Raw genomic sequence first — 13,797 nt, forward strand, 5'->3', positions numbered from 1 at the left:
ATAAAGCGGGATATCAAATCCAAACTCCTTCTTCTTCTTCTTCTAAAATATCGAATTCTTACAAATGTACGACGAGGGTTATGTGATACCTGTAGTATTGCCAATTCAAGCAGTCAAATGGGCCCGTGTGGGGTAAGGCGATCTGTTAGGTAAACTGGTCCCAGGTTGTTAAGGGCTGTATACTAATCACAACACCTTGAAACTGGCCCGGTAGCAAATCGGCTGCTGGTACAGACCTCTGAGCACAAAGGCCTCCCTCCTGTCAGCAATTGTGCTGCAGCATTCTGCACTGACTGCAGCTTCCGGATCAAGCACGAGGGAAGCCCCACACAGAGCGCATTGCAGGATTGAAGTAGCCAACGCCAGATTACTCGGCATTGCAGAAATTTAATTTTGCATCAGCATTTCGTTGGTAATCTCCCTTTTCATTTCCTCACCACTCCGCTCCAGTTTTTTCAATGGATACACTTTAAAAGCCCTGTCTTAATACCACCAGCCCTGTTCCTTAATAGTCTATATAAGTTACAGGTAGGTAGCCGTGTTGGTCTGCCACAGTCAAAACAAAATAAAAAATAAAATTCCTTCCAGTAACACCTTAGAGACCAACTAAGTTTGTTCTTGGTATGAGCTTTCGTGTGCATGCACACTTCTTCAGATACTTCTTGGAGAGGCAGTGTGGCGCTGAGGATAGAGGCAGAGTGTCGAACTAGGGAGTGGAAAGACCTAGGCAGCCCCACAGAGTGACCTGAGTCCTGTGCCTCTCTTCCTCTTCATTTAAGCTACTTTACAGTGAGATTAACTTGCAGTAAGAAGGATACAGGCAGATCCTGCTTCACCAGCCCAATGTCCCATCTGGTCCAGCATCCTGTTCTTGCAGGTGCCCCAAGGAGAAGCCCAAAAGCAGGATGTGGACACATTTATGAGTGAGTGCCTTCTGTTTCCTTCTCTCTCACCCAGACCAGCCTCCCCACACTACTTTGCACTTCCAATGGGACCTGGACATAAGTCAGATCCAGTACAATTAACCAGAGCCTCAGAAAGCACACACAGTGGAACCCCGGGTCGCCGTGCGTAACTCTAACACACGTTTAAAAAAACCCCGAAAAACCGGAAGTCGTGCGATTTGAGCGTTTCTGTGCATGCACGAAGTGCGCAGAAGCGTTCTGCGCATCCAGCGGTCCCACGTGCTCCGGAAAACACTTCTCGGGTGCAGGAGTGTGTATCCCAAGCGTACACAACACGGAGCGTATGCAGCATGAGGTATGACTGTAGAGCTGAAAGAGGAAGTAGGAAAGAGGGTCAATCGCCCCAACTTCCTCCTTCAGCGCTGTGCTTTTTTAAAGTGAGAAAAAAGTAACTATTCTTATGGCATAGCTGTCAACCTTTCCCTTTTTTGGCGGGAATTTCCCTTATTATAGCAGTGGGGAACAGCAGGGAGGGTTGACAGCTATGCCTTACAGTCTCATAATTAACCAGAGCCTCAGAAAGCACACACAGTGGAACCCCGGGTTACGCACACGATCCGCCCCGGACGCACGTAAAAAAAAAACTCGAACGCACGTAAAAAAAAAACACCGGAAGTCGCGCTCAGAGGCTTCATTTGTGCCTTGATTTAAGTATACTTTTTTTGGCGGGGTGGGGGGATAATTTTGATTAAAACGAAAAAGGACAGCCACTTGACAAGGACAGAACTGTAAAATTGGAAGGGATCTCCAAACAGCTGCAGTGCAGGAATTGCGGCTCAAGAATCCTTGACTTACCTGCACATACTGATTCTCTTGCACCATGACCTCGTTGGAGAGCACCTTGTTGACAGTGACGCGCTTCGTGTCTGTGCCGGTGTACCCTGGGGGGGGGGGACAAAAGGTGGTGGTGGGGAGAAAGTTACTCCTAGAAGCCACTCGCAGGGCTTGGCAGCTTCTTATTTTCTGAAAGGAACTCCTCAAATGTTACTGCGCGCGCATGCGCGCGCACACATACACATTACTGAAGGTAATGGGGCCCTTTATATGTCCAGCTGTCCTTTCTCAACAACAAATTGTCGCTGTTTTTTGTGTTGAATATATGCTATATGGTAATTTATGGACCTAATCAGTATCTAAAGCCATTTGCACATATTGCCATGCAACCAGTCCATGCAGAACGTAGGCACCCTATATATAGAAATGAGAAAACCAGTGATATTTTAGGGAGCAGGCTAGCAGGTGGGGCCCATTACTTACATCATAAGAGCCTACAAAACGCTGTTGCTGTATGTAGGTTTTATTTTATTTGTTTTTTATCTTATATTTTGGAAATGTACATCCATGGTTATTTTTCCGCTTTAAATGTTTTTTGGGGGCCCCAAGAGAGTAGAGCCCTAAGCTATAGCTTAAACAAGCTTATATGTAAATCTGGCACTGCACACACACACACAAGAATATGAAATATCTTGGACAGTGATGGCACTAGAAGACGACGCACTGGCAACTATAAGAAGATGCAATGGCATTTCTCAGGAGCAAGCAGGTGTAAACCACAGAGCCTAGGGCTTGCTGATCAGAAGGTTGGCGGTTCGAATCCCTGCAACGGGGTGAGCTCCCGTTGTTCGGTCCCAGCTCCTGCCAACCTAGCAGTTTGAAAGCACATCAAAGAGCAAGTAGATAAATAGGTACTGCTCCATTGGGAAGGTAAACGGCGTTTCTGTGCACTGCTCTGGTTCACTAGAAGCGGCTTAGCCATGCTGGCCACATGACCCGGAAGCTGTACGCTGGCTCCCTCGGCCAGTAATGCAAGATGAGCGCCGCAACCCCAGAGTTGGACACGATTGGACCTAATGGTCAGGGGTCCCCTTTACCTTTACCTATAAATCACCTACAGAGGGAGCTAAGCCCTTCTAAGTGAATAACTAGAAGAAATCAATCTGTTTGCTCAAATATCCAGAGAAGATGCATGTAGGAAGATTCGAGACAGAGGAAAGAAAGGACTAATAATAAAATAACGTGGTTGGACTAGATGAGCCTTGGGTATCCCTTCCACCTCCACAATGCTATGATTCTAAGAAATGCATTGATTTGCACTTTCAATACATTGCCTGTGCTGCCTGGCACACCTCCCTGGGGTTTCAGGCGGGAGTCTGTCAAGTTGTGGAATGAACCTGGGACCTTCTGCGTGCCAAGCAGATGCACCAGCAAAGCTGAGGAGTTTCACGCCCCTCCCCAGGGCTTGCAGGCTTTGAACTACGTGTGCCGAACTCCTGTAATGGTTTGGAAAATGTTACACTTTATTTTGAGCCTGGTTACGCTAAGAGAGTCTCCCTCTCCTCTTTCTTTTGAAAAGCCGAGGTAGCACAGCTATTAAGACAGGATGCAAAGGTGCTGGGAAGTTCGCGGCCGTGGTGACCCTCCAGTTGTTGCTACCGGAGCTTATCGCCTGGAGAGAGCTTCATCTCCACAAACACGGTGTGATTTGCTCTCCCTTAAGGCATGGCCTGAAATTAAAGGGCCTCACTTGTAGAGCGTGAGACAGGAGTGTGGTTTCGAGCTGCACATTAGGCAAAAGATTCCTGCATTGCAGGGGGTTGGATTAGATGACCCTCGTGGTCCCTTCCCAACTCTACACATCTATGATGACGTCAAGACGCACCAGAGTCCAGAGCTAGGAAATGAACCAGGTCGGGGAGAAGGTTCCGCACCTAAAGACATGCTCCAAGGGCTCCAGTTTAGGAAACCGGGTGCCTGGTTTTCAAGACACCCAGTCTAGACGACTACCTCTCAGAGTGGAACCCCTGAAATACTGACCAAGTGTGTACATTTGTTTAAAGCACGTCTCCCTTCCAGTGAATCCTGGGAACTGTAGTTTAAGGGTGCTGGGTATTGTAGCTCTGTGAGAGGTACGTCATTTATTCCACAAAAGTTACTCACTGCTTGATTGCTATTTCCCCCACCCCCAAGCTCAAAGTGGTTTATTTAAAAAGTTTTAAGCAATGAAATGACCAAAAGGGGACATTAACAACAATCAAATTAAAACAACAACAGACTATAAACAGATTAAAACTTGCCTCTGAATATATGGGTAGGCTGGCCCAAAGAAAAATGCTCTTAGCGGGTGCTGAAAAGAGGACACTGAAGGCGCCTGATTGATCTCAATAGGCAGGGAGTTCCAAAGTGTAAACTATACTTCCCATGAATTTTGTGTGGTTTTTTTTTGGGGGGGGGGGGCGAGAGAGAACACTGTACTTCAAATGGATCTTAAATGCATGGTGTGACCATTGCTGTTCTGTAATGTTGCCAATATTATCATACACAGCTGAGACTGCAGTAGCATCTGTGGGGGGGGGGGAGATGCATTTCAAACACAGCAAACGCTCAGCTTGGGGGGGCCCAAGGCAAGAAGTGGATCCGATTATCCCCTACAAGGAGGCTGGATAATTTGAAGCCGGTGTCCATGATGCGTTCCAACTACGGGCCTCCCCTTCCCGTCCTTTGGGACATAAGGCGATTGCAGGAGCCTTCCGGGAGACATCATCGTCCTGCTTCCCCCCACACATTGGTGCAGAATGAGGAAGGGGAAAACAACTTGTGTGAATTTCTCTCTCTCTCTCTCTCTCTCTCTCTCTCTCTCTCTCTCTCTCTGTGTGTGTGTGTGTGAGAGAGAGAGAGAGAGAGTGTGTGTGTGTGTGTGTGTGTGTGTGTGAGAGAGAGAGAGAGAGAGAGAGAGAGAGAGAGTAGAGTAGAGTTTTGGTTTGAGTTACAATGTACTTTGCGAAAGGAGTGATAAAACTGATGAGCCAATTTTGCACAAGGCAATTTTCAAAAAACAAGTGCAAACATGCCCGGAGGGTCCAATCCCCTCCTCAGAGGCAGGACTCTGTTCCAAGACAGCTGCAGGAAGCAAGATCGCAGTTTGGGGGACTTTTTAGTTTAGAGAAAAGGCAAGTAAGAGGCAGGACAAGATAGGTATACAAAACTCTGCCTGGCATGAATAACGTGGGTACAGAAAAGCTTTTCTCCCTCTCTCGTAACACTGCAACTCATGGAATGTCGGAAAATTCAGAACAGGTAAAAGAAAGTCATTCACGCAGCGTTGAACTGTGGAACTCCCGCCCACATGAGGCAGGGACGGCCCACCAACCTGGATGGCTTTGAAAGAAAATTGGACATATTCAAGGAGGAGGGGAGGGCTATCAATGGCTACAAGCCACGATGGCTATACTCTGAAAATCACACGGAAGGAAAAGTGCTCTTGTGCTCGGCTTCTGTTTGCGGGTTTCCCACAGGCATCTAGTTGGCCCCTGTGAGAACAGGATGCTGGACTTAGATGGGCCACCGGCCTGATCTAGCAGGGTTTCTTTTTATGCTCTTATCCTGCGTCTGTCTGAACAGCCTACCTTTGAACATGACGGCTTCTCCGTGGCCTTCTTTCTGCTTCTCCCTGAACAGCTTGTAGCAGGCGGAAGGGCTGGCCATGAGCATCCGGAATTGCTGAGAGGAGGAAAGGGAAACGAAGGACCATATCAGGGCAGATAAAAGAAAGGACTTTTCCACGCAGGTCATGGTTAAACTATGGAACTCCCTCCCACAGGAGGCCGTGCTGGCCATCCATCTGGATGGCTTGCTTGCTTATCAGGGATGCGGGTGGCGCTGTGATCTAAACCACTGAGCCTCTTGGGCTTGCCGATCAGAAGGTCGGCCAACTTAGCAGTTTGAAAGCACACTAGTGCAAGTAGATAAATAGGTACTGCTGCAGCGGGAAGGTAAATGGTGTTTTCATGCACTCTGGTTTCTGTCGTAGTGTTCCGTTGCGCCAGAAGCGGTTTAGTCATGCTGGCCGCATGACCCGGAAAGCTGTCTGTGGACAAACGGCGGCTCCCTCAGCCTGAAAGCGAGATGAGCGCCGCAACCCCATAGTCACCTTTGACAGGACTTTACCTTTGCTTGCTTGCTTGCTTTATTTATATATTATTTTCCTATGCTGCTTTTAACTCACATGAGTCACAAAGCAGCTTACATGCCATAAACAACAACACAGCAGAACATCACAACCGCAACATAAATCACACAAAATAATCAACCATAAAACACCATTAAGAAAATAATTTTGGAAATAGGCTAACCAGCACAACCACAAGAAAAGTCGCATTATAAAATTCACAAATCGTTACAGCACTCATAACCCACAAAACAATATTAACAAACTAAGAACCCAAAACAAACCAAGCATTGCTGAATTCACACATGCACACTCTCCCCATCCCCATAGTCTCCGTCCAATCCTTTAAAAGAGGACTGGATGAAACCATAGGAGAGGAAGGTTATGGCCACACCAGCTATGCTTTCATTGCTGTTTCTCAGCCAAAAACACATAATTAACTAGCGACGACGAGTAAGGGTCACGGACCATCGCAGCTGATGCTCACCTTTTTGCCAGGAATGGGGACAAAAGTCACAAACTCGTCCACGTGGCCCACCGTCAGCCAGTCAGAGTAGAGCTCGATGGGTGACTGGACTTTCTGGGCATAGAGGAAATCCCGCACCACCTTGGTCATCCTCCGCCCTGCGGACCTGAAAAGGTCAACATCCCCCCCAAGAAAAAGAAGGACGACGACCAATTATGGATGAATGGCTTATAAAACTGATGGAATATGCTGAAATGGAGGAAATGACTGCTAAACTAAGAGGACATAATGATGAATTGTTTAAGGGGGAATGGAAATCATTGGTGGATTATCTATCAAACTATTGCCCGTACATGAAGTCGCAGGCAGGATTTGAAACAGAAGCAGAAGATTATTGAAAGAATTAGTGATATTGGGGCTTAGATAATAAAAACATATGTGTTTTAAAGCAGCTAATAAAAAGGAGTAATAAAAATAAAAATCAGGAAAGGAGGGGTGGGAAGTCAAGAAGAAGTTATGTATGTACAGTTAAACCTTGGATCCCAAATGCCTCAGTTTCGGAACATTTCCCAAAAGCTGAAAACCCGGAAGTAAATGTTCCGGTTTTCGAACGTCTTTCAGAAGCCAAACATCCGACGCGGTTTCTACTGCGTGCAGGAAGCTCCTGTAATCAATCGTAAGCCACGCCTCGGTTGTCGAACATTTCAGAAGCCGAATGGGCTTCCGGAACGGATTGCGTTCGACAACTGAGGTTTGACTGTACTAAAAAAAGCTATTGGATGATAAGTGTTTTGAAATATCTTTGGGTATTTCATTATATAAGCACATTCCCACCAGAAGAGGAGGAGGAAAAGAATGAGAGAGAAAAACGGGGCCAGTGAAAACAGACATTTTCATTTCTCTGAGTGAGGCAGCTGGCAGATCTTCTCCTTCGCCAGAGTTTAGCACTGCTTTCGCTGCAAGCTGTGAGGCCCTCAGTGGAGGACACAATCGCTCTTGCCACCGTTGACATGAGGCTCAGATGCCAGCTTCTGGCCACATAAAAGGCTGGGTGTTTTCCCCTTTAGCAGGAAAATGCATATTTATCTTAATTCTTCCAATAATAACAATTTATTATTTATACCCCACCCATATGGCTGGTCCTCCCCAGCCACTCTGGGCGGCTTCCAACACAATATTAAAATACAATAATTCGTCAGACATTAAAAGCTTCCCTAAACATGCTTCTTTAGCCTCTGTCCTCATCCAACGATGGCAGGCAACGGTGGGAGACTTCGCACAAGGCAAAAAAAAAGGTGCCCATCCCCTATGATTGATAATGGTCAGTGGTGGGTTTCGAGTTTTCTTTTCTAAACCAGAAATTCAGGTCGCCTGGTCTTTTACAGTATCTACATCCGCGTGCACTCTTTCTTACAGAGGGAAGCTGCTTCCGATGAGGATTCTTCCCAAAGGGTACTCTTTCCCATTGGCAGTCACTGGCGGGCTGACTTCCAGATTCCCAAAAGAGTCCAAGCTGGTGACTTCTTCAAAGAGGGGCTCCCTTGACACGTAGCCGAAGTCTGGGCCCTGCGGGGGGGGGGGGGGGAGATACCTGCTTCAATCACAGGGCAACTACTACAATGTTAGGTAATCATTGTTAAATTGGCAAAGAAATGGTGAATGCCTGTGTGTACGGCTGAAAGGGTTCAAATCGGAGATCCCATTGAAGCATTGGTGGCTTCCTGATTGTTGAACGCTCTCCCCAGAGAGGCTCACCTGGTGCCATCATCTTTAGACACCAGGCAAAAACATTCCTCTTTACCCCCCGGCCTCTGATTATTAAGTAACCCATGGCCTGCAAAGTTGTGGGGGAGAGAATTGCTATTATTATGATTATTTTACTATTAGGCTGTCTATCAGCATGCTTTTTACTGTTGTTATCACTGATGTTTTGTAATTCGTTCTCTAATGTTGTACACTGCCCTGACGTCTTTTGATTAAAGGGCATTACAGTGGTACCTTAGTTCTCAAACACCTTGGTACTCAAACAATTTGGAACCCAAACACTACAAACCCAGAAGTAAGTGTTCCGGTTTGCGAACTTTTTTAGGAAGCCGAACATGCTCCTTTTTGAGTGCCACACTTCCGATTTGAGCGCCACGCTTCCATTTTGAGTGCCACACATCTGATTTGAGTGTTACGGTAAGGTCTGTCTGTTTTTCCTATTTATTTTGCTTTTCTGTTTTTGCGGCTCCTTTTCTGTGACTGTGTGGAACCCAGTTCAGCTACTGAATGACTGTGTGACTGCAGCACATTGTTTATTGCTTTCATTTTATGGATCAATGGTCTCATTAGATAGTAAAATTCATGTTAAATGGCTGTTTTAGGGGTTGTTTTTAAAAGTCTGAAATGGATGAATCCATTTTGCATTACGTTCTATGGGAAAGCAAGCCTTGGTTTTGGGATGCTTTGGTTTTGGAACGGACTTCCGGAATGGATGAAATTTGAGAACCAAGATACCACTATATATAAATTGAAACAACAACAGCAATATTATTATCATCATTTATAACCCGGCCATCTGGCTGGTTTCCCCCAGCCATTCTGGGCAGCTTTCAGCATATCTAAAAACATAATAAAAACATCAAGCATTAAAAACCGCCCGATACAGGCTGCCTGAAATAATAATAATACACATAATCATCAATAAATTGTCTCTGAGCTCCTTCATGGGTTGATAATTAAGCCCTCTTCCCAGGGAACTCTGGGAATTGCAGGGGAATTCTGGGAACTCTCAGAGAGGGACCTGACTCTCCAAACAACCCGCAACACCCATAACAGACTACAGCTACCATGGGATAGTAGTGCTTTAAATGCACAGTGTAGATGGCGCCTTAGGTCAACAAAAGGGAAGGGTCTTGAAACAAACCTTGCTGAGTAACACAAAGGAAGCTCTAAAGGGCAGAAAGTGTGTCCTAATGTTATCTTGCAGAGGGCTCAGAGGTGTGAAGCAGCTGTCCTGACAGACAAGATGTCACAATACTCTGCTAATAAGCATGAAATGTCTCCACAGTGAGGCCCATCCCAGTTCCCTGAGCTGTTTAAATCCCCCATAAGCTCCATTTGGAGGGCACATGCTGGAGTTCAGCTGGGTGGGCTGCCTGCCCCCCTCATTGACTTTTTCACTTTATCTGCTGAGCTCGTGGCAATTCTCTGAGGATTATTTGCATCTGTGTGTGTCGGGGAAAGGAGATTGCTTTTAATGAATTAATTTATTGCTATTATCATATATATATATATATATAGAGAGAGAGAGAGAGAGAGAAACTCAGAGCCACAAATATAAATGGAAAAAGGCATCCATTCAAACCAGCCTAAAACCACAACAAGGTTAAAATCTTAAACAGACTCCTTGGGAAGAGCAGGGTTAAAAGTTAGAAGAAATAGGAACAACATATGCTCAGAGGCACTCTTGCTATTGACTTTGCACTGCAGTCCAAAGCAAAGTATAAAAGGGATCATTAACTGGGAAAGGGAAAGCGTGAAGCAAATACATCTTTCCAGCACGAACGTCCCTAAATATGGTAAGGTCTGGGCTAAGAGCCCACCCTGCCTCGCCTAATCCAAGCTCACATCTGCAACCCAAGCTCATATCTACTTAAAACGCACACAGACGGCAGCCAGAAAATTGCACATAGCCTCGGTTTATTAAGCCACACAGCTTAATTTGGAATTAAGTCGAAATTTGGGGACCACGGAGAGAGCTACATACCGGGCATAAAACTGAAATGTTGGAAGCAGCCTTGCATTGAATCAAACCTATTGGTTCTTCTAGCTCAGGCATATCCAACAGGTGGATCGTGATCTACTGGTAGATCACTGGACGTCTGTGGTAGATCACTGGTAGATCATTGGCTCCCCTCAAAGAAGCTGAACAACTGTTCCTCCTTCCTATAAAACAACCTTCCTCCTTCCTATAAAAAGCTCAACAACTTTGACCTGAACCCCAAAAGGGGGGGGGTAGATCATTGCCAGTTTTTAACTCTGTGAGTAGATCGCAGTCTCTTGGGAGTTGGCCACCCCTGTTCTAGCTCAATGTTGCCTACACTGACTTGCAGCAATGGCTCTCAAGGGTTAAAGGCAGGGGACATTTCCAGACCTACCTGGAGATGCTGCCAGCGGGGACTGAACCGGGGACCTTCTGCATGCCAAGCAGGTGCCCCTAGTACCACGCTGAGCTATGGCCCTTCCATGAACTTTTCACAGAAGCCACCAATTTAAAAGATTGCTCAGCACCCAGGGAAGCATCTCTCCAGCCCACCTGCCTTCTTCCCCGAGAGAGGACTCAAACATATCATCCCTCAGTTTTTTTTGGGGGGGGGGGTGTATGTCTGCGTGTATGTGGAGGTTTGCGGTGCTGAAAGCCGGTAGCCACCAACTGCTGGGGGGACCAGCTGTCTTGCAGGGATAAGATGTCATGGATTCAAGTCAGCACCAGAAAGATTTACGAGTGACAGAGAGGGAATCTGCAATTGGGCAGTTTAAAAATCTCTGCCCAAAAAGGAAAAGATGTTTGAAGAGGGGAGGGCTTGGCTAAGGGAGGGAGAGAAACTCATAACGGAAGTTCATGTATTTTTATTTTTAAAAGGTCCCACACTGACCTCAGGACAAGAGTCTTCAATACAGCCTCCAGCAGCTAGATGCCCTCCAGCTGTTTTGGACTACAACTCCCATAAGTCCTTGCATCATACAGCCCACCAAGCCCAGCATCCTCTTCTCACAGTTGCTTGTGGGAAACCTGTAAGCAGGATCCGAGCACAAGAACCCTCTCCACTCCTGTGGTTTTAAGTAACTGGGATTCAGAAGCATTGCTGCCTCTGACTGTGGAAGCAGAGCACGGCCGTTTTGGCTAGTAGCCATCATAGAATTGTAGCACTGGAAGGGACTCTGAAGATCATCTCATCCAACCCCCCGCACAATGCAGAAATATGCAGCTGTCCCATGCGGGGACCAGACCTGCAACCTTGGCATTATCAGCACCACGCTCTAACCAACCAAGCTCTCCCCTCTAATCCATGAATTTGTGCAACCCTCTTTTAAAGGAGCGTCTCCACCCCCACCGTTCAGCCCGGACACTGAGATCCAGCACCGAGGGCCTTCTGGCGGTTCCCTCACTGCGAGAAGCAAAGCTACAGGGAACCAGGGAGAGGGCCTTCTCGGTAGTGGCGCCCGCCCTGTGGAACGCCCTCCCATCAGGGGTCAGAGAGATAAACAACTACCTGTCATTTAGAAAATACCTGAAGGCAGCCCTGTTTAGGGAAGTTTTTAATCTGACTTTGTATTGTATTTTAATATTTGTTGGAGGCCACCCAGAGTGGCTGGGCAGACCTAGCCAGATGGGTGGGGTATAAATAAATCATTATTAATTATTATTATTATTATTATTATTATTATTATTATTATTATTATTATTATTATTATTAAAATCCATTCAAGTTGGTGGCTATCACTGACTCCTGCAGAAGATTCTATCAATTGCTCTCACCTCTTGCTTGCCTCTTCTCTAAGTGGAAAAGGAGAAGAGTAACTGATCTAGACCTGAGACACCCCACACACTGCTGGTGAATACACACAAATGCTCTGCTTGTATAAAAGTAAAAGGTAAAGGACCCCTGGATGGTTAAGTCCAGTCAAAGGCAGCACTCATCTCGCGTTCAGGGAGCCGGCGTTTGTCCGCAGACAGCTTTCTGGGTCATGTGGCCAGCATGACTAAAATGCTTCTGGCGCAACGGGACACCGTGACGAGTGCCAGAGCGCACGGAAACACCGTTTACTTTCCCGCCACAGCGTACAGCTTCCAGGTCATGTGGCCAGCAAGAGTAAGCCACTTCTGGCGGACCAGAGCAGCGCATGGAAAGGCCATTTACCTTCCTGCCGGAGCGGTACCTATTTATCTACTTGCGATGGCGTGCTTTCGAACTGCTTGGTTGGCAGGAGCTGAGACACAGCAATGGGAGCTCACCCCGTCACGTTGATTCGAACCGCCGACCTTCTGATCAGCAAGCCCAAGAGGCTCAGTGGTTTAGACCACAGCGCCACCCGCATGCTGCTTGTATACAGCAATTTAACGCGGGTCAACTTCCGAGGCTGAAGAAGGGCCAACAGGGATTAGGACAGGAATGATTTAAGAGACAGATTTATAAACATTGTTTTTTTAAAAAAATGCAATGCATGGAGAGTGGAAAGATAAACGTTTCCTCCCTCTCTCTGAAAACAATACTTGTGGGCATCCAATGAAGCTGAATGTTGAAAGATTTGGGATATAAGAAAGTCCTTCACACAGCGCAGAGTTAAACTGTGGAATTTGCTCCCGCAAGAAGCCATAACAGTCACCGGCTTTGATATTTTAAAAAGAGAACTGGGCAAATTCGTGGAGGAGAGAGTTATCACTGGCTACTAGCCACAATGACTATGCTCTGCCTTTGCAGCCAGAGGCAGCAATGCTTCTGAATAACAGTTGCTGGAAACCACAGAAGGGGAGGGTTGCATTTGCACTCAAATCCTCTTTGTGGGTTCCCTATAATGGGTATCTGGTTGCCCACCATGAGAACAGGATGCTCTATCCGGTCCGACCAGCTCCATCAGGTACATCGGCTGAGACCCTGCCTGCGCAAGCACTGTCTCACCAGAATGGTACATGCTCTGGTTATCTCCTGCTTGGGCTACTCCTTCAATGCGCTCTACGTGGGGCTAACTTTGAAGGTGACTCAGAAACGACAACTCATCCAGAACGCAGCAGCTACGCTGGTAACTGGGAGCAGCCACCGTATGGCACCGATCCTGAAAGACCTACATCGGCTCCCAGTATGTTTTGGAGCACAATTCAAAGTGTTGGCGTTGACCTCTAAAGCCCTAAACGGCATTGGCTCTGTATACCGGAAGGAACATCTCCACCCACATCGTTCAGCCCGGACACTGAGGTCTAGCTCTGAGGGTCTTCTGGCGGCTCCCTCCCTGAGAGAAGTGAAGCTACAGGGAACCAGGCAAAGGGCCTTCTTGGTGGTGGCACCTGCCCTCCCATCATATGTCAAGGAGATAAAGAACTACACAACTTTTAGAAGACATCTGAAGGCAGCCCTGTATGGGGAACTTTTTAACGTTTGACGTTTTATTATGTTTTTATATGTGCTGGAAGCCTCCCAGAGTAAATATTATTATTATTATTATTATTATTATTATTATTATTATTATTATTATTTAGAACTTCGGCCTGATCCAGCAGGGCTCCTCTTACGTTTTTAAGAAAGGAGAACAGGGATTCAGAGCAGGAAAGATGGAAAGGAGTCACAAAATGGGTCTAGGTTTCAACGAGACTTGGCACTGAAAAACCGCCTGGCAGGATATTAGGTTGTTCGAACCTACTTTGCGAGGTGTAATCCCAT

At 46.6% G+C, this 13,797-nt stretch overlaps 1 protein-coding gene across 1 annotated transcript in view; it reads right to left on the reverse strand.

Annotated features, from left to right (window-relative positions):
- Positions 1 to 13,797, reverse strand: part of LOC117052451 (protein-arginine deiminase type-2-like) — a 59,520-nt gene that overhangs the window by 2,453 nt on the left and 43,270 nt on the right. The window contains exons 11-14 of the mRNA XM_033159403.1: positions 7,791 to 7,942; positions 6,398 to 6,542; positions 5,369 to 5,462; positions 1,761 to 1,846 (exon numbers count right to left, since the gene is read on the reverse strand). Of these exons, the coding sequence (XP_033015294.1) occupies positions 1,761 to 1,846; positions 5,369 to 5,462; positions 6,398 to 6,542; positions 7,791 to 7,942 (477 nt within the window). The remainder of the gene's footprint in view (positions 1 to 1,760; positions 1,847 to 5,368; positions 5,463 to 6,397; positions 6,543 to 7,790; positions 7,943 to 13,797) is intronic.

This window comes from Lacerta agilis, chromosome 8, assembly GCF_009819535.1.
Source record: "Lacerta agilis isolate rLacAgi1 chromosome 8, rLacAgi1.pri, whole genome shotgun sequence".
Taxonomy (NCBI): domain Eukaryota; kingdom Metazoa; phylum Chordata; class Lepidosauria; order Squamata; family Lacertidae; genus Lacerta; species Lacerta agilis.